The following is a 27,091-nucleotide window of genomic DNA, read 5'->3' as shown; positions in this document are numbered from 1 at the left end:
CATGAAGACTCCTCAGCCAGTCTCCAGAAAAGTGAACTTGTCTAGTGAGGCTTATCAGACAAGTATCATTTCTGCTCTGGATCTAATTTAATGTACCTGTGGTTCTCTCCGAACCAAAATGTCTTAGTATGCTTATGTTGTTGTCAGTTCAACTTCCTCAATATCCCTAGCCAATCACTGCTTTTACTTGGATGGCACTGATGTTGTTACTACACAAAAGTGTGCCTTGGGCACTGATGGCACCTGCCATCAACTTGTGTTTGACTACTGCCACCTACTGGGGAGTTGGGATCATTACAATATGTGTGTTTGTATGTGTGTGTGATACTGTCTAATAATCAAATCTAATAAATATCTGTGATATTAGTGTCATTCTTGCTAACTTGAATACATCATTGTGACCACCACCCCCCAAAAAATCTGTAACCACACTAAGTACATACCACATAACCGCAAGGTTCGGTCTTTTGGTCTCTCTCCCAATAAAGCAGAAAGGCTTTTTTTTTTTTTCATCATAAATGGACTGCACTTATATAGCACCTTATTCCAAAGCGCTTTACAATGGCCTCTCATTCACCTATTCACACACACATTCACACACCAATGGCGACAAGCTACCTTGCCAGGCACCGGCACGCTCATTGGGAGCAATTTGGGGTTCAGTGTCTTGCCCAAATACACCTCGACATGTGGACAGCCGGGGATCGAACCGCGATCATTAGACGTCGGCTCTACCTCCTGAGCCACATCCGCCCCATATCATGGCACCCATACCTGCATCATATCTAAGATACTGCTGTTGTGCCCTTGAGCAAGGCACTTAACCCCTAACTGTTCCAGGGGCCAAAGATGGCTGACCCTTTACATTCAGCTGACGCCTTATTCCAAAACGACTTACAATCGACACAAACACACACAGACCCACGCTCTGTGCCCAGAGCTGTTCTCCCTGGGTGTGCACAAACTACATTTCATTGTCTAAGTATTTGTGCTCTGTTTACTGGCCATAAAGTTGAACCTTGATGTCGTATGTGTGTACAGCATGTATGTATGACCAATGCCCAACCCAAACAAAGACGCCAAGCTTTATAGAAGAGGTTTCTCTTTTTAATATATACAGTTCTCAAATGAAAGGTATGTGTTCTGAGAGGCAGCAATCCAGTCAACCAGGTAGGCCAACAAAGGACATTTTCTTGGGGAAATAAAGCATGATGAGGAGTGAAGTGTCACATGATAATTCAAGAAAACACAGAGTATAAAAGAAAAGCAAGACAGGAAAAAAGAAACTCACTTGGTAGATACATGATAGTTTGTGTGACTGAGAGAAATACAGTACATGTATATATACACAACAGGGACTTTAAGCAGCGACTGTTGAAGGGACGGCTACGGTGTTCGAGGAAAAGAAAAACGTCCACTCTTCGCATGCACGATTCTGTCTTGACATTTCCGTCGATTCCTGCTGTTGTAGACGGGATTACTGAGTACAGCAAACCAGTCGTTCTCCCGTCGTAGACAGTTGGGCTACAACAGCCTAACCAGAACCCAGGAAGAGACAGAATCGGAACAAAGTGGAACATTTTATTTTCTCGAACGCCATAGCAGTCCATTCCACCATCGCTGCTTAAAGTCCCTAATACTTTCCTTAAGAGAACGTCCAACAACTGCTTCCGTCTGTACATCATTTGTAATCGTGCATGTCTCAAACTTAGCATGTCTGCTACAGTATACATTCTCTATGGTGATTTGTAACTCCTCATGGCTAGAAATAAAAACGACAACTATGAATGAAAGTTTTTTTTGACTGTTTTTTTTTTAACAACCTTGATCCAAACATGATTTGCCCAACGATCGAATCCACAACCTCAATTCGACTTATGTAATTCAGGACATTTACATGGTATACATAACATTGTTTTCATATCAGATTCAAATTCTAGTTACATGGTTGTACTCCGGTCCTGTGATCGCTAACAAACAGATGCAGTAACTTGCTACTACGACGGTTGTACCGTGGTAAATTCATTACAATGGGTACGGTGTACACAAAAGGGCAGACAGCACTGCTCACAACGTAAAAAAAAAAAGTAATATTGACGATGGTACTCAGTTTGGTATCGTGCTTATAAGACCGTGCCGTGTTCTAATTCAAACCAACAGACCGTGAGAAGGGCTGTACCTAAGACTGTCACAAAGAAAGTTAGGGATGTGTTGTGCCCATAACATTCAGCAAGACTATCCATTTCCAGTTACTGATTTGACTTATCGTAAAGAAAATACAGGTTTAGTTGTTTGATATCTTATGAATGGTCATCTCAACATGTTAAGATTTAGTTCATCAATCAATAACACACTGTTCCATGAAGTGTTGAAAGCACCATAAACTATGGATAACTTAAAAATGACACATTTCTATATCCTACTTCACACCCCTTATAAAATCACCACATTACATGAATAAATGCATAACCCAATAACGACATGTTGATGTCACTCACTCAATAGGAAAATGTTGTTCATGGAGGTATTTCCAGATGCATAGGCGTTATTAGCTGCATACAAACATGTTGCGTTGGTCTAATGAAAGGTCATATCCATTCTCCAAACAACCAAACTGAGTCCCATGAGCTTATAAAGACAGATTGTATTGTACTCAAAGAAACACACTGAAAAGGTTCTCAATAATCTGATTTTCAGCTAAAAACTCCATGTCAAACTGAATATGTAAGCAGTACGGATGGTTGGAAATGTAACACACAAAAAAAAAAATAAGAAACTCACTCGACTGCAGCTCTTAAACACATTTACAGAAAAGAGAAAATCACCAAATTCCAAATGTACTTCTAATCCCTGTCCATAGTCTCTCAGGAATCAGAAAGTAACAGATTTAGCAACATGCTAATGTCTCCATCCATTCTTGTAGGAGGCTAGGTGGAGACTATGCCATACTGCTTAAATCCCATCACCAACTGTCAGTTCTACGAGTGGCCGTCAAGAAAGGTCTTAGGGTTAAGGAACTATGGGTTGATTTGAGACTTTGGGAATATCTCTCCTTTCGCATCCTTTCACTTCTCTGTCTCCCTCTTTGGGGGCATCTCCATAAAATTCATTCTTCTTTATAAAAGAAACAGATACATTTGTACAAGTATTTTACACAGGGAGGAGAGGGGAGGGGTAACAAAGGCATTTTTAGTGTTGGGGTTCCGAGTAATATCCAAAGTGACCTTCTCTCGTCCTCCACCCCCGCATACAAATCCCATCACCCTCTTATTTCTTCTTCTTCTTCTTCTTCCTCTTCCTCTTGGAGTGTTTAGAGGGTGGGGGGGCGGGGCGTTCTGCCCCCCTCTTACTCTAAGTGTCCCGGGGGTACTTTGTCCTGGGCCACCCCACGTCCCTGAGCTCTATGGGGGTTGTCTCTCGCCCTCTGAGGGGGGGGGGGGGGGAATCAACCCGAGTCTGACTCACTGGTGTCTGAGGAGGAGGATGAGGAGGAGGAGGAAGAGTCAGAGCTTGAGCTGCTGGCGCTGAGGCGCGAGGGCTGGGCGTTTGGCTCTGGGCCGCTTGGCTTCTCCGCTGAGAGAGAGAGAGAAAAAGAAAGAGAAATAGGGAGACGTTGACTCATCATGGCACAGTATTGTTGTCAAGCTACGGTAAACAAGTACAAACACACTGCACTTCACACACTTCAATGGCCACACAATTGGTTTTCGGGAATTCACAATAAAAAATGTTGTGGTCTGTGACTGTGTCTGTGTCTGTGACTGTGTCTGTGACTGTGACTGTGACTGTGACTGTGTCTGTGTCTGTGTCTGTGACTGTGTCTGTGTCTGTGTCTGTGACTGTGGCTGTGTGTGTGTCTGTGTCTGTGTCTGTGACTGTGTCTGTGTCTGTGTCTGTGTCTGTGACTGTGTCTGTGACTGTGTCTGTGTCTGTGTCTGTGACTGTGGCTGTGTCTGTGTCTGTGGCTGTGTGTGTGTCTGTGTCTGTGACTGTGTCTGTGACTGTGTCTGTGACTGTGTCTGTGTCTGTGTCTGCGACTGTGTCTGTGTCTGCGACTGTGTCTGTGACTGTGTCTGTGACTGTGTCTGTGGCTGTGTGTGTGTCTGTGTCTGTGTCTGTGTCTGTGACTGTGTCTGTGTCTGTGACTGTGACTGTGTCTGTGACTGTGGCTGTGTGTGTGTCTGTGTCTGTGACTGTGTCTGTGTCTGTGTCTGTGTCTGTGACTGTGTCTGTGACTGTGTCTGTGTCTGTGGCTGTGTGTGTGACTGTGACTGTGTCTGTGTCTGTGTCTGTGACTGTGTCTGTGACTGTGTCTGTGTCTGTGACTGTGACTGTGTCTGTGACTGTGTCTGTGTCTGTGACTGTGACTGTGTCTGTGACTGTGTCTGTGACTGTGTCTGTGTCTGTGTCTGTGACTGTGTCTGTGACTGTGTCTGTGACTGTGTCTGTGACTGTGTCTGTGACTGTGTCTGTGTCTGTGACTGTGACTGTGTCTGTGTCTGTGACTGTGACTGTGTCTGTGTCTGTGACTGTGTCTGTGACTGTGTCTGTGACTGTGTCTGTGTCTGTGACTGTGTCTGTGTCTGTGACTGTGACTGTGTCTGTGTCTGTGTCTGTGTCTGTGACTGTGTCTGTGTCTGTGTCTGTGTCTGTGTCTGTGTCTGTGTCTGTGACTGTGTCTGTGTCTGTGTCTGTGTCTGTGACTGTGACTGTGTCTGTGACTGTGTCTGTGACTGTGTCTGTGACTGTGTCTGTGTCTGTGTGTGCCTGTGTCTGTGTCTGTGACTGTGTCTGTGACTGTGACTGTGTCTGTGTGTGCCTGTGTCTGTGACTGTGTCTGTGTCTGTGTCTGTGTCTGTGTCTGTGTCTGTGTCTGTGTCTGTGACTGTGTCTGTGACTGTGTCTGTGTGTGCCTGTGCCTGTGTCTGTGTCTGTGACTGTGTCTGTGACTGTGTCTGTGACTGTGACTGTGTCTGTGACTGTGTCTGTGACTGTGACTGTGTCTGTGACTGTGTCTGTGTCTGTGTCTGTGACTGTCTGTGTCTGTGTCTGTGACTGTGTCTGTGACTGTGACTGTGTCTGTGACTGTGTCTGTGTCTGTGTCTGTGACTGTGACTGTGTCTGTGTCTGTGTCTGTGACTGTGTCTGTGTCTGTGTCTGTGACTGTGTCTGTGACTGTGTCTGTGACTGTGTCTGTGACTGTGTCTGTGTCTGTGACTGTGTCTGTGACTGTGTCTGTGACTGTGTCTGTGACTGTGTCTGTGACTGACTGTGACTGTGTCTGTGTCTGTGTCTGTGACTGTGTCTGTGTCTGTGACTGTGTCTGTGACTGTGACTGTGTCTGTGTCTGTGTCTGTGACTGTGTCTGTGTCTGTGTGTGCCTGTGTCTGTGTCTGAGGCTGTGTCTGTGTCTGTGCCTGTGACTGTGTCTGTGACTGTGTCTGTGTCTGTGACTGTGACTGTGTCTGTGACTGTGTCTGTGACTGTGTCTGTGTCTGTGACTGTGACTGTGACTGTGTCTGTGTCTGTGACTGTGTCTGTGTCTGTGTCTGTGTCTGTGACTGTGTCTGTGTCTGTGACTGTGACTGTGTATGTGACTGTGTCTGTGACTGTGGCTGTGGCTGTGTCTGTGACTGTGTCTGTGTCTGTGACTGTGTCTGTGTCTGTGTCTGTGTCTGTGACTGTGACTGTGTCTGTGTCTGTGACTGTGTCTGTGACTGTGTCTGTGTCTGTGTCTGTGACTGTGACTGTGACTGTGTATGTGCCTGTGTCTGTGGCTGTGTCTGTGACTGTGTATGTGCCTGTGTCTGTGTCTGTGTCTGTGTCTGTGTCTGTGTCTGTGACTGTGACTGTGCCTGTGTCTGTGACTGTGACTGTGTATGTGCCTGTGTCTGTGGCTGTGTCTGTGTCTGTGACTGACTGTGTCTGTGTCTGTGTCTGTGTCTGTGTCTGTGTCTGTGTCTGTGACTGTGTCTGTGACTGTGTCTGTGTCTGTGACTGTGTTTGTGTCTGTGTCTGTGTCTGTGACTGTGCGCGCATCGATCTGTGAGCAGTGAGCTCACCCTTGGGTTTCTGGGGTTTCTTGGCAGAGTTGAGCTGACCGCTGACGTCCTGAAGCCTCTTCTCCAGCTCCCTCTTCTTCTCCTGGGTCAGCTCCTCCCTGGACTTGCCACTCCCCCCTTTCTTCACTGTTAGACATATGAGGAGAACAGGTATGAGGTCACACACACGGGTATGATGCGCGCCATTTAGCTGAAGCTTTTATCCAAAGCGACTTAAAATTGCAGTGAGTGCATTAGGGCTGCCACAAACGATTATTTTTATAGTCGACTAGTCACCGATTACTTTAACGATTAGTCGACTAATCGGATCATAAATTACAGCTTATCGCACAATTACTCAATCGCTCTTATTTAGCTATCATCTTCTAAATCAGCTTCTAAATTTAGCTTGAAGTTGTTAGTTGTTGTTGTAGGCATGTGCTAACTAAAAATAAAGACAATTAAAATGATTGTTCACTCAAAAATAGATATTTTAATGAACTTTGCAGATTTATTTCTGGCATCACTTGCATGTAATGTAATGTAAAGAGTAGTAGAGGGTGCAAACTGCTGAGTAAAATGAGGTAGGCTAGGCACTAGGCAACCAAAAGAATACAAAAACAAAAATAAATACTTGTACAGAGTACAAAAGTTTTGCTTTGCTTCACTCATCTCATAGTAGAACGCGCCTTCTTAGCACTGTAACGTTAAGACAACATTTTTAGCTATTTGATAAGTATCGCTTTGATGACAACGTAAAATAATGTAAGAAGGCTTTTAACGTAACGATATCGTTAGCCAATAACAAGCTAACTAGCTTACTGAGACGAGCCATCGTCTTCCTCGTCATCTGCCACAACGTGCTTCCTTTTTAGATGCTCGCGCATCATAGACGTGCTGCCATGATAAGCGAGTTCAGCTTTGCAAATTTTACATTTTACATTCTTTTTTTCAACGTTGTGGTTGAAATGCTCCCACACTTTAGAGGTACGAGGACAGGAAGACATTTCTCTGTTTGTTTTTCCGGGGAAGTCACGTGTGCCCCGGATGACCGACACTGCGCATGTACATCAAAGACACTGGGAGACGCTAGCCAGTGGCAGCTTCAGGGAAGAAAAACGAATGCTTATCGAATGAAATGAATGGTCTTTATTGTCATTGATATAGTACAGGTACCAAACAACGAAATTTGGGAGGGGGGGCTCCCCTGGTGCTAGGCACAAAAAAAACAAAAACAAAAACAAAACAAACAAAAACAAACAAAAAAACGCTTATTTCAGCTCCAAAAAAACATGCGACTACGGCGATTACCAAATATGTCGGCGACGATTTTGGTAGTCGACGTCGTCGTGACTAGTCGACTAATCGTGGCAGCCTTAGAGTGCATACATGGTCCCAGCGGGAATCAAACCCATAACCGTAGCGTTGTTAGCACCATGCTCTACCAACTGTGCCACAGAGGACCACTACACAGGTATGAGGTTAAACACAACCTAAACCCCCTCTGTGTTTGTGTGTGGGCCATGTTCCTAAGTTTGTTGTCAGAGGCCTTCAAATGGCTGGTCTATCTAAGAGAAGGGCCAAGCAAGCAGTTAGCAAAGTACTGCTTAGTATCTGCTATTATTGGTAGCCGCTCAATATGGAGAAGACGGTGCTTCTTGTACCCATGAGCTGAATACTGTCTGTTGTACAGTTTTGATACTGTATCTGTCAATCCACTGTTATGATTTGGTGTGAATAACATCCTATGTGTAGCATAACTGGTTGTTGGCTCAGCACTACTGTAACTGACTGCTTCCATAATGTCAAAATGCACTGATAGTATTTATGTCCTTTAGATATTGTACAATTTATGTGGACATAAATAAAGCATTTAAAGTGTGTGTGTGTGTGTGTGTGTGTCTGGGTTTCCGTTAACCGGCAATTACCGGTCTTTGTCCGGTAAAATTTGGTGAAGTCCGACAAATGGAAAAGTCGTCGGACATATTGTCCGGTGAAAATAATTCCCTTTGAATACAATTCGCTAAAGCTGTCTGGGTGCGTTCGTAAACACGCTCTGGAAATCCGATCAGCACTCGCGGAACGCCTCTCGTCCAATCGAACGACTCGGTCGCTCTGTGACATCGAAGCCAGCGTGCGCTCCGGCGCTCTCAGAGCGTGTTTACGAACGCACCCCTAGAAGTTTCCAGCCAGCTAGCTGAAGCTGCTACACACACCAGAGCCATGGCGACCGAACGGCAAGTTAAACAACATACTATAAAAGTGACATTGTTTTACTCATTACTCATACGTTTGTTGTCATTCGGCGGTGCTAATAGTCGCTTTCTTTTTAAATTTATTTAATTTATTTTATTTTAGCAGTTTCCCCGAAAGTTAAGTGTTTGTTTTTATATTTGCACTTCTGGTTAGATGCTAAACTGCATTTTGTTGTCTGGTACTTGTACTCTGCAATGACAATAAAGTTGAATCTCACCTAATCTAATCTAATCTAAAATAATCTAAAATAATCCCATCACTATTACTCCCTATTTTCATCAGTGTTTCAATCCTTGAATCTGTGATGGAAATCAAGCAAAGCCACTTCAAGTCTGACTTCCATGGTACCTGGGAACGCGTTGTCGGAGAGAAACGCCCTCTGTACAAAGGACCTACTGACCAAAATCCCTGTTCCCCGTAGCCTACATGCTTGCACTGTTACTGTTCAATAAAATGTTATACATCTAGACATTGTGGTATTTCTTTATATACGTATCCCAGACTGCCTATCAATTGTTTCTCAATAAACAGTTATGTTCTTCCCATTGTCATACTTCCGAGCTAAACGAAATGCCTTCCCAACCAGCGAGACTTATAGAAATGACGTTGTTTTATTGATTAAAAAAAAAAAAGGGTAAAACTGTAAAGAGAAAATAGAAAACTCACATTAATCCCAAACAATTTAACAAACTTCAGTTAACGTAATGTGAAGTCCGTTCATTGATCGATGCTGTCTGTTCAGTTCCCAGTGAGGCGCCCGTTCAGCGCTGGACCCGTTCAGCGCTGGATTTGACGCATGGCATAGCGCGCATGCGTCAAATCATGTTATATTATTATATATTATATAGCTCGCATCTAATCGTATCGGATGAGAAATAGACATTAAATGGCATATATAGGCCGCTACACAACAGTAATCACCGCGACAAACAGCTATATTAGATTTGGAGAAGAAAAAAAATATGATTTTGAAAAAATAAATAAATATTATATTTTAATATGATGACCGGAATATATCACGTTTGTCCGGTAAATCGAATTCTTCCCGGACACGATGTCCGACGGCAAATTTTTCTAACGGAAACCCTGGTGTGTGTGTGTGTGTGTGTGTGTGTGTGTCAGCTCACCGTAGGGCTTGCGAGGCTTCTTCCTCAGGCAGGTCATGACGTAGCGCTCCAGCTCCCGCAGCGTGGAGGGTTTCAGCGTCTCGAAGTCGATCTCGATCTCCTCTGGGTTGGTGTCCCTCAGCGAGGGCTCGCGGGACTGGATGATGTGCACCACGCGGCCCAGCTTCTCCCCCGGCAGCTTGTTGATGTCCAGGCTCAGCTGGCGCTTCTCGTCGTAGCTCATGGGCGACGTCTCCTCCTCCTCCTCCGAGTCGTAGTGGGGCAGCATGGAGGAGGCCGGGGGGGCGTAGTAGGGGAGGGCCGCAGCCTGGGCCTTCTTGGTGTTCCTGGGGGAGGAGGAGAGGGGAAAGGAGGGGTAGAAGTCAGTTACAGGGTGACTTCTGAAACATCAAATTCAAGCACCTTTCAAGACTCAATTCCCTCAAATTCAAGGACCCAACACGGCATCGTTTGAGACAGAACTAGTCGACGAGCTAAGTAAAACATTTTTTAATATTTTATATTCGAGCGAGAGAGAGGGGAATTCACCCATGTCCATTTTCAAAACCTTTTAAGACCTTGATTTATTTTTCTCAAATTCACAAACTTTCAAGGATTTCAAGGACCCATGGGAACCCTGAGTTAGTTAGGGGCTGGGCGATATGGCTGAAAAATAAAATCTGACACCAGTGAGTTAGAAAAAACATATTTCCCCAGACTGTTTGAGATGCTGGAATAAATGAGTCATGCTAGCTGCTTTTAGTTACCACTCACTTTTTGGGATGAGCGTTACTATGGGTTACGGGAGCTCAGGGAAGCAGTTCCGTACTGTAAGTCACCCAAGTTAACGTGACATTTTTATTTATTTATTTTTAAACCTCGTCCTAAACCTTACATTTGAATTCATTTATAAAAAACGATTTATTGCCCAGCTCTAAGTGTGAGTGTTAGAAGAGGACGGTGAAAAATAAGTATTAAGAGTAGTGAGTCACGTGACCACTCGTTGACGATGCACACGTAGTCTTCTTGTCTGCTCACTTAATTGCACTAATACTTTTGGCCCCAAAAAAGCGGCCCAGAGCGCCCTCTGTCGGTCAAGGAGTAAACATTACCGTCTACAGCCGACAGAGGGCGCTCTGGGCCGCTCTGGGCTTGTGACAACTATATGCTGCTCCTATTCCCCTGAAGAAGTTATCTAAAACATTAGCGTGTTGAAGCTAAGCAAACGGTAGCTTGGTAAACTTGCTTACTGGTAACTTGCTTGTTGGACTCGCTGGCTTGTTATGTTCATTTAGCCTATTCAGCCTCCCAGGTATGTTCTTTATGCTATTGTGTTGCTGAATAACTGTTAATGTGTTATGTTAACATACCGGACACCTATTCAGCCTGTTGTTCTGTGTGCTATTGTGTAGTTGAATAAACTTGCCTTTCCAGATTAAATGTCTGTTCTTGGTCTTGGATTTTGTGAAATATATTTCTAAATAAATGCAACTTAGTCCAGTGCGATTTATATATGGTTTTTCCCTCTTAATGTCGCATATTTTGACTGATGCGACTTATACTCCGGAGCGACTTATAGTCCGGAAAATACGGTACTCACACTCACTTGCACTGCATAGCCTACATACTGAGATATGGCACACACACACACCTCTCACAGGAGGTCCACACACATACACACACACACTATATTTACTAAACCACACATACCGTTGCTACCACTGCAAGTTTGAAGAAATTCTAACTTCACATGCCTACAGTCGAATCGCCTCCTACGGCGATTATCGTATCGAGGCCTCTTGTCTTATCATTTCACGTGGCAAAATATCGGGGTTTCGGGCGCAGCTTAACCAATGTCACACGAGCGATACATTTTGTTTTATATGTTGTCTCTCATCTGCACGTGTCGTATTCCCACGCAGTGGGTCTGGCGACAATAATACATTTTCCGGTCGGACTTTTTAAATAAAAATAAAATCGATTCGAATCGAAGTCTAAAGCACACAGAAGCCATTAAAGAAATGTATTTTGAAAGTCTCGCCCTGTGTCTGATCCTGATGTTATAGAAGCAGTGTAGCAGCAGGGTAAAAGCGAGGTAAAGGGGGACGCGAGACAGTCTCGGGCAGCGTTCGTAAATTCGCTCTGCGCACTGGGCTCAACGTCATAAAGGGACCAAGTAATTTGATTGGACAAGAGGCATTCCATGACTGCTGATCAGATTTCCAGAGCGAGTTTACGAACGCAGCCTAGGGCAAACCACTCGCCGACTCGTTTTTTTCATAACACGAAACTTGAAGTTGTAAAGTACCCACTCGATATAATAAACAACAGTTTAACAATCACAAAATACTTATAATGATCATCTAATTATGTGTAGTTATGTGTTTCTAGCATGTCGATGTTCTATCAGGTAAATTCGCTAGAACTAACCTCCATACCCTGGTTCAGAAGAAGAAATCAGTCCTTCGTCACTTACATCGTCGTCCTCGATGAAACTTTTAGGTGGATTGGTTACCCTAGCCTAGATGGTCTTTGTGACATTTCACAATCACAAACATATATGTACAGAAACTCACTAAAGTATAAAACACCGCTAAAATACTGCTTCTCTTCAAATCACTCCATGACACTTTGAGGTCAGTGCATTTGTTTTTTTGGTGAACTACCGTAATAACCCTAAATGGCTAGAGAGTGCAACTTCTGTGCTTTCAGAAACTGTTGGATTTTTTTCGATTGCACATATAGTTCAAGAATTACGATAGTTTGAACGAACCCTGTAAATTCCTGTTGAGAAGTTATCGCAACATAGAAATAACTTCTATGTTATTTTATTTGATTACTTCTTATGTTTCTACTTCCATCTTAAGAACTTTTTAAGACGTTTTATTTCAACTGCAGCCGAGTTTAGCAGACAGGAAGATGTTAGCTTGGGCATCATGTGACTTGGATGAGATGAGATGTAGACCCCCCCCCCCCCCAAATATTTTTTTTGCAGATCTGCATGATTCACGTAGGTCACCTATTTTGAGGTAAAAACTGCGAATTTCACCTAAAGGTGACAAGTTTGCACCACTGGCAATAGACCGAGTCACGTCTCAGAGAATGTTTATGTTTTGGCAAGCCTGTAGGTTACCTTCGCGGTTTGCTAACTTTTTTGTACATTGTATTTTTCTCTTCATTTATTTTTCTCCCTCCCCCTCCCAACGGACAAGTCGCGTAACGGATTGGACTTTTACTGTACTGATAGAAATACTAAGTAGTCATGACCAGAAGTATCATTTCATTCTGATTTTCTGTATTTGCTCATTAGAATCCTATGGCGTCTGACCTAACTGTTGTGTGCTGGAATGTGAACGGGCTTAACTCGGCTATAAAGAGAACGCGGATTCTAGAATTCCTCCACCGTAAGAAAGTCTCCATAGCTCTAATGCAGGAATCACATCTTAATAAGGAATGTGACGTTACACGTTTTCAGAACAAATATTTTAAAGTTATTGCGCACTCTTGCGCTCAAAATAAGACCCGGGGTGTGCTCGTCTTGGTTGACAGGAGGTTGCATTTGACTCTTGATCAGATAAGAAGTGACAAACAGGGCCGATTTGTTTACATAAAGACGAGAATAAACCAGGTTAAATTGATGCTAGCCTCCATTTATGCCCCTAATGAAGTCGACGCAGAATTTCTACCAGATATCAGTAACACATTGTTAGAAAACTCTGTAGGCGATCATTTAATAGTAGGTGGTGACTTCAATTCTGTCCTCGATCCCTCATTAGACAGGTCCTCTCCAGTTAATGTAAGCTCACAATCAACTGCATTTCTAAATTAATTTATAATGGATTTAAACGTTGTTGATGTGCGGAGAATTCAGAATAATAAGGCCAGAAATTATACATTTTATTCTAACAGACATGCATCTTTTTCCAGAATTGATTTTATTTTTGTAAGCCCATCCCTCATTCCCTCCATGTCCCCAATTGATATTCTGCCAATACTGTTGTCTGATCACTCACCTGTGGCATGCAAGATTCAGCTCTCTGCTAATACTGACAAGGCCACTAGGTGGCGGTTTAACACCACTTTGTTGACAAACCCTGACTTTTCGATCTTTCTCAAAGCTGAACTTGAAGTATTTCTTGCTATAAACAGAGCAGTGTGACAATCCTCAAATTTTGTGGGAAACAACCAAATGTTTTCTCAGGGGCCTTTGTATTTCGTTCTCCTCCTCTCTCTCTAAAGCACGTAACAAGCGTTTTAATGAGCTAGAGGAGGATTTTTTATTTTTTTTTACAAAAACAAAATTTTACAGAAGATCAAGCCACACGGCTCGCTTGTCTCAAAGGAGAATATAATGCTATATCTCTCTCAAAGGCTGAATTTATCTTTCATAGAACGAGACAGATATTATTTTGATGCTGAAAGGCCCAGCCGCTTATTGGCACTGAGACTGAAGGAGAATGAAAGCAAAGCCTCTATAAACGCTATTAGAGACTCTGCGGGCACTGTTCATACTGCTCCCCAAGCTGTGAATAGTACTGTATTTTCCGGACTATAAGTCACACTTTTTTTCATAGTTTGGCTGGTCCTGCGACTTATAGTCAGGTGCGACTTATATATCAATATATATATATATATATATATATATATATCATTTCATACTGACTGACATGAACCAAGGAGTAAACATTACCGTCTACAGCCGACAGAGGGCGCTCTGGGCTTGTGACAACTATATGCTGCTCCTATTCCCCTGAAGAAGCTATCTAAAACATTAGCTTGTTGAAGCTAAGCAAATGGTAGCTTGGTGAACTTGCTTACTGGTAACTTGCTTGTTGGACTCGCTGGCTTGTTATGTTAATTTAGCCTATTCAGCCTCCCAGGTATGTTCTTTATGCTATTGTGTAGCTGAATAACTGTTAATGTGTTATGTTAACATACCGGACTTCTATTCAGCCTGTTGTTCTGTGTGCTATTGTGTAGTTGAATAAACTTGCCTTTCCAGATTAAATATCTGTTCTGGGTCTTGGATTTTGTGAAATATATTTCTAAATAAATGCGACTTATAGTCCAGTGCGACTTACATGTTTTTTTCCTCTTGATGTCACATTTTTTGACTGATGCGACTTATAGTCCGGAAAATACGGTATATTTCAAACATTTTACTCCAACCTGTACCAATCTGACATAGATTATGATACATCTCGCTGCAAGGCGTTCCTTCATGGCCTCAATTTACCTAAGATATCACAGACTGAAAGGGAGGTTCTTGACTGCCCTCTTGACTTAAAGGAGCTACACAATGCCCTTCAATCTTTACAGAAAGGAAAATCGCCGGGCTTAGATGGTCTTCCACCAGAACTGTATTTAGTACTTTGGGATTTGATAGGTCCTCTTAATATGGACTCCTTTAATGATGCTATATCTAGAGGTGATTTTCACAGAGATCAAAAAGTTGCCCTTATCTCTCTTTTGTTAAAAAAGGGGAGAGACTCTTTGGAGTGCTCTAGCTACAGGCCTATCTCCCTGATCTCGTGTGACCAGAAACTGTATGCTAAGGTTTTGGCTATACGATTGCAGGCTGTAACAGACGCCTTGATCAGTGAAGACCAGACAGGGTTCATGAAGGGACGCCTTGCATCTGACAATATGCGCAGACTGCTTCATATCATCAATTTAACCGATAGCTCTCTCAGCCCTTGTGCAGTATTTTCGCTTGACGCTGAGAAGGCTTTCGATCGGCTTGAATGGAACTACATGTGGGCTGTTTTAGACCATCTTGGCTTTGGGGTTAATTTCATTGCTATGATTAAGACTTTGTATAATGCACCAACCGCTTCTGTTCTCACAGGTAATGTTATTTCCCCTCCAATCCAACTGGAGCGCTCAGCGTCACCATTCTTGTTCTGTCTCTCTCTTGAGCCCTTAGCCCAGGCCATCAGACAGAGTACTTGCATTTCCCCTATTTCAATTCTAGATCATAGCCACCACATCTCATTATATGCTGATGACATTCTATTATTTCTAGATAATATTGATACTTCTGCCCCCCCATGTGTTAGAAATGTTTGAAGATTTCGGTAGATTGTCAGGCTATAAGATTAACTGGACGAAGTCAATTCTAATGCCCCTTAGTCCTTCAGCAAGAACCTCCTGTCTCCCTAGACATATCCCAGTGAAAGATAAATTTACTTACCTTGGCATCACTATTAGGGGTGGGCATCAATGATCGACGATCGATAATTGATCGATAAGGATCTTGGTCGATCACAACATATTTTGCTCGATAATCGTTAATATATATATATATATAATAATAATAATAATAATGGAAATTAGTTCGTCCACGTGTCACCAGATTGCGTTCGTCTCTCACCCCTGAACATGTTAACATGATCATCTTTCTGAACAAGAACCAGTAGGCCTGCCGCCTACAGTCTCTCGCTGGAGTTTACATTTAAGTTAAGCTGGACGCTCTTAAGGACACTAACGTTTTCAGTCATCCTCCTATTTGTGAGTAACTGTTTTTTTACTGCTCCTATGGTGAGTTACTTATTTTCTATATTTTTATTTATAACGTAAAATGTGTTTTTAAGTTAAACAATTTAAGCTACTCACTGCCTTGTTTAAGAGGATTGTTATCTGACTGTAGTGTCTAGTTTGAATGTGAATGAATGAATGTGTGCAATAGCAACACAAATAAAGTTTTTTCCCCAAGGGAAAAAATAAAAACTTTTTTTAATGAAAAAAAGAGTAGTGAGAGGGGGTGGAATATTGAGTGATGAGAGAGATAGCGTGGTGTGAGACACAGCAGGGGAAGATAGAATAAACACAAAACAAAAAAAGAGGTGGTAAGTTAGGCAGGAAGCTCCAAGAGGAAGTATGTTTAAATGAGCATGGAACAGTGAACAGAGACAAGGACTGAGGAACCAATAAGGTGGTCAGTTTGAGGGTGAAGCCCACAGTTGACTCACTTGCTGTTCTTGTTGCTCTTCCTGCCAGGGCCCCTCTTGCCCTGCGTGGAGGAGGCGGGCCTGCCAACCTTGCTCTTGGACACCTTGGCCACCTTCGCCACCTTGGCTGGCCTCTCCCTCTCCTCCATCACCACCATCGCTCCTCCTCCTCCTCCCCCACCCCCACCACCTCCTCCACCCCCACATCCTCCACCACCGCTCCTGCCCCCCCGACTGCGTTTCTCCGGCTTCTTCTTCTTCTTCTTGTCCTTCTTGTCTTTCTTCTCCCTCTTCTTCTTGGGCTTGGCGATGGGGCCCTGGGAGAGAGCTGCCAGCTGCTCGTGTACAGCGCGGAGCTGTAGAGAGGGAGGGGGGAGAAGGGAGGTAGAGGGGGAGGGGGGAGAGACCACAGGAAGAATCCTCATCTGAACAACCACACAGGGGACGAGGCGCGGTCATGAAGACATGACCGTGACCCACAGGAACACTGCAACACTGGTCACTACAGTTGGCCCACATGTAGGCCAACTCTGTGCTCTTGTATACATTGTACACTTTCTCTACTGTTAATAAAATACAATAAAAAAGCTTCCTTCTTTTAGCACTACAACTGCCAATGGCCCTAGGCCAGAGCATAGATGACTTTCCTGCCATGACTGGAGGATAGATGACTCGCTTACTTAGCCAAATGTATTTATTTTTAAGTCGCTTTGGATAAAAGCATCTGCTAAATGCCAAAAATGTAAATGTAATACTGAGTAAGCAATGATGCAAGATGACATCCATTAGAGTAACAGGCTGGTTTTACAGGCCTTAGAAGAAGACTGTTTGTTCTTAGAAGAAGCATATTATGCATGTATACATAATGGGCGTGTGCATGTTGGGGTACAGTCGTGTGTATACCTGTCGTGTGTGAGCTGGTGCATGCTGGGTGATCTATAGACGTGAATGTATGATACAGTAGTCTGTTTTAGTGATGACAAGCCCATGTACCCGCGAGAGCAGGACTGGGTTGGTATGAGAGGGTTCCCTGTGGAAGTGCAGTGAGATGTTTCCCTCTGGTGTGTGTGTTGCATGAGGTTCAGTTTGTTGTTTCATTCCATTGGTGTGTGTGTGTGTGTGTGTGTGTGTGTGTGTGTGTGTGTGTGTGTGTGTGTGTGTGTGTGTGTAAGGCGGAGGGGTCTACCTGTGTACACACCTGGTCCTGCAACTCGGCCAGGCGGTGGGCTCTCTCCTCCTCGCTGTCCGAGCTGGGGCTGCTCTCGCTCTCGCTGCTGGGCTCGCTCTCCGAGGAGGAAGAGGAGGACGAGGACGAGGACGAGGAGGAGGACGACGAAGAGTGACCGCCCAGGGACATGGCGGGCATCTCGTTGATGGGGTTGTCCGGCATCTTCGCGAAGCGGAACTCAAACACATCCTGGGTGGATGGATAGATGGATGGATGGAGAGATAGATAGAAATGGAGAACGGTCAGAAAGGCCTTTCACAAGTATCCTTTCCTCAGCCTGTGCCTATTCATGGAGGGACACTGTGGCGTGACATACAGGTGACATACAGGTGACATTGGGGTGAAGGAGCCAGTGTTTACCACAGGACTGTGAGACTGTGGCGGATGGATGCACATCTCACAAGATTGGAGGATTTTTTTTGGGGGGGGGCGGAGGCTAGCTCTGGCCTTTCTGCGAACCTGCTTGAACACTTTCTGCAAGAGCGTGAGCAGTGCTGAAAGATTAGCTTTATATATATATACTGTATATATATAAAATAAATAAATAACACCACTAAAAAATACTTTCGGTTTGTTATGAGACTATGGCGGGACAAATTAGACTACGGCAGTCTGGTCTATGTGGGGAAACACAGGATGAGCTTACCTGCAGCTTGCGCGCCATGCCGACTACGTCGTGGTCGGGGGGGTTGTACTTGTAGCAGTTGGAGAACATGAGTCTGACGTCAGCGGAGAACTGCTGAGAGTCCCTGTACTCACGACAGTCCATCTTCCTCTGAGGTGGGGAGGGAGGGGAAGGGAGGGAGGGATGGAGGGAGAGGGAAAGAGAGAGAGAGTTTAACTTTGACAGATTAAGCAAGGGACTTTGTTGTTATATTTTTTTAGGGCCTAATATTTTCTCATGTGAAAGAAGGTATCCATTCAGGAAAACTAAAAAACACAGAAAAAAATAGAATAATCTATCAATCAATCAATTTGTGTTTGCTCTGTGAGCCTTTGCGGTGCTATAAAGTAGAACACGGTTCCCTCCAGGGTTCCCACACCTTCTGAAACATCAAATTCAAGCACCTTTCAAGGACTTTCAATACTCAATTCCCTCCAATTCAAGAACCCAACATGGCATAGTTTGAGACAGAACTAGTTGACGAGCTATGTAAAACATTTTTGAATATATATATAATTTATTTTGAGAGAGAGGGGAATTCAAGCACTTTCAATGACCCATGTCTATTTTCAAAAACTTTTAAGACCTTGATTTCTTTTTCTCAAATTCACAAACTTTCAAGGATTTTAAGGACCCATGGGAACCCTGTGTAAAGTAGAACAGAGGCTCCCTCTGGGCTGCTCCCCTGCGTGGTGCTGACCTTGATGGTGCTGAGGTCCATGGGACACTTGATGATGTCGTTGTAGTCGTGCAGGCCCAGGGCCGAGGCGTCCACGGGCTTGTAGAAGGGCCAGGCGTAGGCCGCGTGCTTCTTAGACAGCAGGTCCTTCAGCACGCCGTTGCAGTAGCGCAGCTGCTGGCTCAGCTTGCCCCGCCGCGACGGCTGCAGCTGCACCGAGTCCGGCAGGTCCTTCTTGGGGGGTTTGATGGGCCGCCCGCTGCCCCCTCGGCGGGCCAGGATCTTCCCCCCTCCGGCCATCATGGGCTGCAGCAGGACGGGGCCCCCCCCGGGCCCCACGGGGCCTCTGACCAGCCCCAGACCTGGCGAGGTGTCCATGCCCCCCAGGGAGGTGAGGGAGAGGGGGGAGGTGTCGTGGACCTGCCCCCCGTGGCCTCCCTTGCCCAGGCCGACCATGCGGGCCCCTCCGGCCATGCCCACGGGGAGGCCCATGGTGGAGGGGGTGGTGGTGTCCGCCTTGCGCTTCACGCCCTTCTTCTGTAGGGGGGGGGACAGAAGGGAGAGGGGGGTTCATGGGGGAGACGGTTCAAATAGGCACTAAGTATGGTAGAAATGCAAGTGAAAGGAACATCTGCATCAGACACAGACCAGTAAAAAGGTCAAATAAGAATGGTGTAAAGAGAGGGAGATACAGATCTAGTTCATATTGTTCATAATAACGTCAGACTACAATGTCAGAATGGCTGTCAGGAGTAATAAAAGTAAAGGGTATTCACACAGTGGAGGCACATGCAGACTTTTTATATTTGGACTATATTTGTATGCACTATATGCTTCACAATAGAGGAACCAGCGTGTGACCACCCCCAAAAGAGGAAGCACTGTTAACGATCTGTGTGTAGTGGCTGCAGAGAGATATAGTGAGCTCCAGGGCCCAGTCGTTCAAAAACGTTTAACACGGATCAGAATTACCCTTTTGCCAGGGTTCGACAGTGCGACTGTTTTGGTCGCATTTGCGAGTGAATATATTTCTGTGCGACTTGGAAATACATTCAATCGCACCAGTGCGACAAAAAAAATTAAGTTTATTTTTTATTTATTTTTTCCCCTAACACCAAGGTAGCCACCCCTCCTAAATTTCGTTGTTTGGTACCTGTACTATAGCAATGACAATAAAGACCATTCATTCATTCATTCATTTATACTGTGAGAGCCTCTGTGTCCCTGAGTAAGAGATCATGGGGATCATGTCCCTCATGATCACAAGTGACCATAGGAGATAAATCACTGAACTTGTCAACATATTAACTTCGGGACCTGCAGCCAAAGACAATCACAGAAGCCAGGTAGGCTTACCTGTGTATGCTGCATATTAATAATATTATACGGTTTGCATATTCACTGCTGTTTGGCTGATTGATTACTGAGTTGGTTTTGGAGTGCTGGCATTAACCTGGTTGGGCAGACTCGGAGCTGTGTTGTCTAGATGCTGTCAAATAAGGAATCTCCGCTTTGTCTCTTTGATTGATTGATTGATTGAGTTTATTCATGGTTCGACAGTGAGCAGTAATCCAAGGGATGACATGTGAAAGTGTGAACACCTATTTCCAACATGGTCCTTTGATATTAACATACAAAGTCTATCTCCGTTTAGAATGATAAGGTTCTATCTCTGTTTAGAATGATAAGGTTCTATCTCCGTTTAGAATGATAAGGTTCTATCTCCGTTTAGAATGAGAAGGTTCTATCTCCGTTTAGAATGATAAGGTTCTATCTCCGTTTAGAATGATAAGGTTCTATCTCCGCTTAGGGCAGTTCAGAGATATTGAGCGTCAAAGTTTTTACATTCCATTATGTTCTGTGAGATGGAACCTTTGTATTTTATGAATTACTAACTCAAAAATGTAAACATTTAAAAATAACACCACACAGGCATTAATAAACACCTACAGTGTCAAGAGCCGGTTATGATAATTCTGATATGTTATGATTATGATAATTTGTTGTCGTCATACGAAAATTGCGCAATTTTCATTGTGCTACTGAAATTCTTGGTGTGCTACTAAATTTTTTGACATGGTAGCACAGTGCTAACTGGGGAAAAGGTAAGCGTCAAACCCTGCCTTTTGCTATCCAGGATCAGATCCATCTGGCTGACTGAGTCGTATAGGGGAAATCAGCCAGCTCGATCTGACTCTGGATAGCAACAAAGAATCAGTATCATTCTGATCCAGATTAAAAGTTTTGAACAACTGGGCCCTGGTCAGACCTGAGCGTCTGTGTAGTGTGGTGCGGTGCATTGCATTTACATTTTTGGCATTTAGCCAGAGCTCCTACAAGTTTCAACAAGTCGAATTTAAGACCTTTTAAAGACCTCTTTGAACAGAATTTTAGACCTATTCACGACACCATATGATAGCTTTTTGTCATCCTCGAGGTGATGAAATTAGGGATTTCAGACAAAAAAGTCTGAAGGATAATTAATATAAAATAAGAATAATAAATACGTCCCATAATTACGCAAAAGTAAATTTTCATTTCCGTGTAAATAGATGTGGTCGGACTGATTTCCTAGCAGGACAAGCTAATCACATTTTTTACCTTTTTGGGCCTGAGAGGTTGGGTTGTTGGATTTTAGACTTTAAGGCTTTTTAAGACCAGCGCAGGAACCCTGCATTTAGCAGAGGCCTTTATCCGAAGCAACTCACAACAAATACATTAGTCTAAGTAAGTGAATCATCTATCCATCAGACATCATAAGAAAAAGAAGTCTATGCTCGGCCATTGGCAGACACAATGCTAAGTGTAATGTTTTCAATGAGTAATGTATGTTGTTGTTTGTCTCTTGTCTGTCTGTTTTTTGTCATAATTGCACTTTCTGCTGTTATGATATGATGTAATATTATGTAAGGACCCTCTCTAAAACGAGATGATGCATCAAGGGGTTTAATCCTAATAAAGAAATGTACAAGTGTGATTTATTTTATCTTTTTCACGCCGGGGCGTACCTTGGCCGTGGGCTGTGTGGGGGGCATGGCCAGCAGGGCGGTGGGGGGCAGGCTCTTGGTCAGTAGGGTCTGAGGGGGGATGGACAGCATGGACTCAGCACCGTCCGAGGAGGAGGGCGAGTACGCCGACTGGGACACTGCAGGGACCTGGTGAGCTTTGGATGCTGAGAGAGAGAGAGAGAGAGAGAGAGAGAGAGAGAGAGAGAGAGAGAGAGAGAGAGAGAGAGAGAGAGAGAGAGAGAGAGAGAGAGAGAGAGAGAGAAAAATAAATGAAATAAAATAAAACTCAAGAACAGAATCCACAGATGTCACGGGATAGTCAGACCAGGGTTCTCCCAACAAGTTGGTACTAGATTTCATCATCAAAAACAGCTTGTTTATTCATGTCAAAATGCGCAATTCTTACATAGTGGTGGAGCAAAGTCGACATGCAGCTTGCATCTTACATTCTTTGGGGGAGACCCCTGCACTCACTGCCTCCTATCAGCTTAATCCACATTGAATTGACCCTGTTGACTCACCATTGCCCTTGCGGCCTTTGCCACCCTTGCCCTGTTTGTTGCGTGGGACCGGAGGGGGCAGCTCGATCTCATCCTGGGGCATCTGGGCCACCTTCTGCAAGAACACCTTCTCCAGAGACTGGGCCATCAGGACTATGTCATCTGTGGGCTGGGAGACACAAAAGAAACCCATTATAAATCTGCATGACCGGTTGATGTGACTAGGGACAGAACTGGCGATGAATGTGTGGAGGGTTCCTACAAGTTTCAACAAGTCGAATTTAAGACCTTTTTGAATAGAACTTTTTAACTATTCGCGACACCATATGATAGCTTTTTGTCATCCTCGAGGTGATGAAATTAGAGATTTCAGACAAAAAAGGAAGCGAATTGGCATTTTCCTTGCAGGATCTAATTTTTAAGACCTAGCACCTCGTTTTTAGACCGAATAACTGACATTTGGGACCTTTTTGGGCCTTATGAATTGGACTGCTGGATTTTCGACTTTAAGGCTTTTTAAGACCAGCACGGGAACCCTGTGTGTGAGTGTGGAAGACGCCATGTGTACTAGACACTAGGGATGTCCCGATCCCATTTTTTCACTACCGCTACCGCTACCGATACCTGGGCTTCAGGTATCTCCGATACCGATATCAATCCGATATTTGTATTTATTGTTTTACTCCTGAATAATAACAAATACTTCCCCAGTATATAGTCCACAACAACAGTTGGCTATTAAAGACTGCCAGCCGTTATTCAAGCAACAAAAACAGTACTCTGCAGTACTCAGTGACCAACTGGTTTAAAGTTAAAACAATTTAAACTGCAGCATTCAGCATTGTAGAAAAAAATGAGTTACTGTCAGATTTCTAGTTTTAGTGCCTTCATGTTTTTATTCTATTTATCTTCTCTTACAAATGGCAAATCAATTATAGCACCCTTTTTAAAAGTGTAGCCTAGAGACGCCCGCTGGTGAGACCAGAAACCAGTCGCAGAATCGAAGGGGTGTCAACAATATCTGCTTTTCGTTTTTTTCATAACAGGCAACTTGGAAGTTTTAAAGTACCACTCGATATAATATACAACAGTTTAACAATCACTATTCACTAAATACTTATAATCTGTGGGTTGGATTCACTGTTGCCAGAGGCTACCGGTAAGTTATACCTGGCTTGTAAACATAGTGTAGCAACCCTGTTCATTAATGTTCATTAATGCTTGAGTTCATGTTCATGTTCGCACTGTTACTGTGTTGTGTGCCAATGCACCCCTGTGATTGGTGGAGGTCACGGGAGGGGGCGGGTGCTGTGTGTGTTGTTGAGACCGTTGGGAGAGAGCTCCGGTGAACTAAGAAAGTTGTGTATGAGATAGTTTACAATTAAACGCACAGATTACATGAGAGAAGCTATCTGTCATTATTTCAACCACTGTCCAAGTGGGGACGTTACAATACTTTCGTTTTAGAACGAAACGTTAGCAGCGTTTTTAGCAGTCACCATTCTTGAGCAAAACATTGATACAAACAAACATTCAAATACTCATGCCGTCTTGAATTTTTTTCCGATTTCAATGTATGACGCATCATTTGAAAGCTTCAGACTCATTACACACAGGTAGCCACTAGCCAACTCTCATGCCCGTGACCACTGACTACTACTGTTGGCATCACGTGAGTGACACGCCGGATCGCGAGCCCCAGATCGCTGCCTATTTTTTTTCTGGTGCCAACTGCGATCCAGCATTCAGGACCGATATCGCGGCGATATGCGATATCAATATCGGATCGGGACATCCCTACTAGACACACACCTTGTTGTAGATGTAACAGTTGGTGAACATGGTGTTGAAGTCCTGCATGCACTCGCTGGCGCTGCGGTAGTAGTTGTTCTCCAGGCGTTTCTTGATGGTGCCCATGTCCATGGGCTGCTTGATGATCTTATGGTAGTCCTATAGGGAAGGAGGAGAGAGTAACACTTTATAGTTTGGAAATATGATATACATTTTAAAACACAGGTATACACACACCTGAAATGGCTATAGCCCTACGGGAGTCAACACATCTCACAGGGATAAGGCACTCCACATACACATTACTACATTTACATTTTGGGGAATTTATCCGCCTTTATCCAAAGCGACTTAACATCAAAATACTAAATTTGTCTTCGGTATTAAAAACTCTGTAAGCCACCACGGCTCCGCTCCACACCGGCAGGGTCCAGGGTAACTCACCGGCAGGCTCAGCCTGAAGGCGTCCACAGGCTCGTGAAAGGGCCAGGCGAAGTGGTGCCTCCACAGGGACTTGGTCATGGCTTTCTGGAGGAACTGTAGCTGGTTGGTCATGCGGCCCTGCCGGCCAGGGTCCCTGACGGGGGGCGCCGGGGGCCCCGGGAGGGGAGCGTGGGGCAGCGAGGGGCTTTCAAAGCCCTCGAACAGCAGGGAGGGCTTGCGGATGCGCTTGCCCTGCCCCGAGGCGCTCTGCTCCATCCCGCCGCTGCCAGAAAGCCCCACCACACCCAGAGAGCTGCTGCCAGGGGAGGGGAGACCAGGGCACAGGAGCACAGGGAGGAAGAGGGGGAAAGTGTTAGAATAGAGACTACATATACAGGGTGCTCCCTGGGAGGGGAGGAGGGTGCATTTTGTCAGGAAAATATATTTTCCTGCTTAATAATTGTGATACTGGACTTTACCAATGCAATCAATCGTCCAGTGAGAGCACATTGGGGCAGGGTTAACGTTACGATGCCAAAAGGTGTAGGCTACAAGCACAACGCAGGCCTCTACCCAGGGCAACGGGGATTCCATCAACAGACTGCCACTTTTGGCACTGCCACGGCAACCAGACCCCAATCGCTTGACGGGTGCTGAGCATTACGGCGAGACTATTAGTAGTAGGCTATTGGTACACCTGACCAGCTAACCCTTCCTTCACTGGTGTTGTTTTAACACAAAAGGTACTAGGTCTGTTCTGTTAAACCTCTTTGTTGGTCTCAGTCCATCTCGTGCGTTTTATACTGGGTGACTGCCATTTACATGGACAGTCTCACAACAAGCACATGCCCCACTGACACACAAACCAGGGCAGTGCTCAGGAGCTGTGTCACAACTTACACACCGACAACACAGCAAGTATAACAGTACAGGCGGGTTGTGTTAACCTGTTAAAGAAATGCAACAGGACTAGGGAGTATCCTTAAAAGACGGTACCTTATTCATTGCAAAACTAGTTTTAATAAGTTTTCAGTTTACATCTAGACAAGCCCATATTCAATCTGCAATCTTCGGTGACAACAAACAGGGGAATGCATTCAGGGGTTCTATTCGTTATTGTAGGCGACTTGATCACGAAAGGCGACAAAGGGTGAGATTGTCAATCAATCAGTGGGATTAGGTTGATTGGTTTAATAATAGGACCGCAAACAAAGAGGTGGCGAAAAGTACTGTTCGTTAATGGTAGCTGTGGTCAAATACAATCCTTAAAATGTTCACATCTTTTCGCTTAGCTGTGCCAAACATGGCATTTCGTTTGGCAGACCTGAATGGCGCTTTGTTGTTAGTCACCATATGGTCAGCGCCGCCCCGCCTTTTCTGACTGTTAGTAAACAGAGACGCGTTATCAGCCACCAGCAGATCTAAGGGTCTGGCCATCGCCAGGGTTGCTTTTCTTAATGACAATCTGATTGAAATGACAAACTATTAAGAGACGTTTTGGATACTTTCATTGAGAAATTGCATTTGGGAGGCTACTTATTACAAAAGTGTCGCTAGCTGGCTGGCTAAACATCTCCCGCTAGCCGCCAGCTGGGCTCACACACAATGTCTCAACCGGGCTGCAGAGTCCACATCGATAGTAGCCAGCTACATTATCTTGGATTATCTGGACAATTCTGACCAAGATTGCAGGTCCCAGCCCAGCCAAACCTTAGCCTAACTAGCCAGCAAGCTCTGGTCCAATTTCTATTTCTACCTAGTTGCAAAATGGGAGAAAAAAAACACAGTTCTGTCTGGGCCTCATGTGTGAATGCAACGCTGCCGGCTACCTCGGCACATCTCGTCCCTGTAGCTTCTTCTGAATGTATCTATATATATATATATGAATGTAGTCATAACAGACCTATAGCTTCTTCTGAATGTAGTCATGAAAGATACACGGAAATGGCGGTGGCGCAGTGCCGCTCGATCACTGAAGCGACTGCCTCAACACAACCGACCCACAACAACCCTCCCTGCCCGTGCTGCAGAGCAGGAAGCTGCCCCACAGCCTCCGTGACGGGACACCAGGCTTGTTGTGAATGGGTATTGGGTTATTATACACTGGGGCAATAATCTCTTTATTTACCAGCTAGTCAGTCAGACTAGGGACAGGGCTGAACGTATTAAGCTAGCTAGCTAGCTACCTCCCTGGTCAGATCGGCGCTAGGCAACGACTGACTGGTGCAATGCTAGCTAGCTAGCTATGTTTACATACTATATACCAGGTCGTGTGCATTGCCCAGCCTCGCCAAATCGGTTCCGACCTGAGACTCAAAGTACACCGTTCCGAGTGGTACCTGTCCAGAGGCGGGGTGAGGTCCGTGTCCATCAGGATGGATCCGGATTCTCTTAGGATGTTCCGATTGTTTTTCCCACTGTTGTGTTTCTCACAGAGAGAAGAAG

At 44.5% G+C, this 27,091-nt stretch overlaps 1 protein-coding gene across 1 annotated transcript; it reads right to left on the bottom strand.

Moving 5' to 3' along the window:
* Positions 1-2,897: 2,897 nt before the first annotated feature.
* Positions 2,898-27,091, bottom strand: brd2b (bromodomain containing 2b). The gene is made up of 13 exons (XM_080541300.1): positions 26,986-27,091; positions 24,668-24,962; positions 24,245-24,382; positions 22,454-22,601; positions 21,933-22,096; positions 18,946-19,461; positions 18,228-18,356; positions 17,540-17,770; positions 16,559-16,709; positions 16,375-16,480; positions 9,425-9,750; positions 6,063-6,188; positions 2,898-3,573 (listed from the first exon to the last, which is right to left on the bottom strand). Exons 1-13 carry the CDS (start codon positions 27,015-27,017, stop codon positions 3,446-3,448), a joined length of 2,490 nt encoding a protein of 829 aa, XP_080397426.1. The 5' UTR covers positions 27,018-27,091; the 3' UTR covers positions 2,898-3,445.

The sequence above is a fragment of the Nansenia antarctica genome, assembly GCF_963989245.1.
Source record: "Nansenia antarctica genome assembly, chromosome: 10".
Lineage (NCBI taxonomy): Eukaryota > Metazoa > Chordata > Actinopteri > Argentiniformes > Microstomatidae > Nansenia > Nansenia antarctica.
Note: the sequence above shows the minus strand (reverse complement) of the source record. Positions and strands in the feature narration are given on the sequence as shown.

Bases quoted from the DNA above. Each gene is read 5' to 3' on its own strand.
- brd2b (XM_080541300.1), bottom strand. From the start codon at position 27,017: ATGGACACGGACCTCACCCCGCCTCTGGACAG. The intron at 24,963-26,985 runs GTACCACTCGGA...CTCCCCTGGCAG, and splicing joins CTCACCCCGCCTCTGGACAG to CAGCTCTCTGGGTGTGGTGG. The intron at 19,462-21,932 runs GTACGCCCCGGC...CCCCCCCTACAG, and splicing joins CCACACAGCCCACGGCCAAG to AAGAAGGGCGTGAAGCGCAA.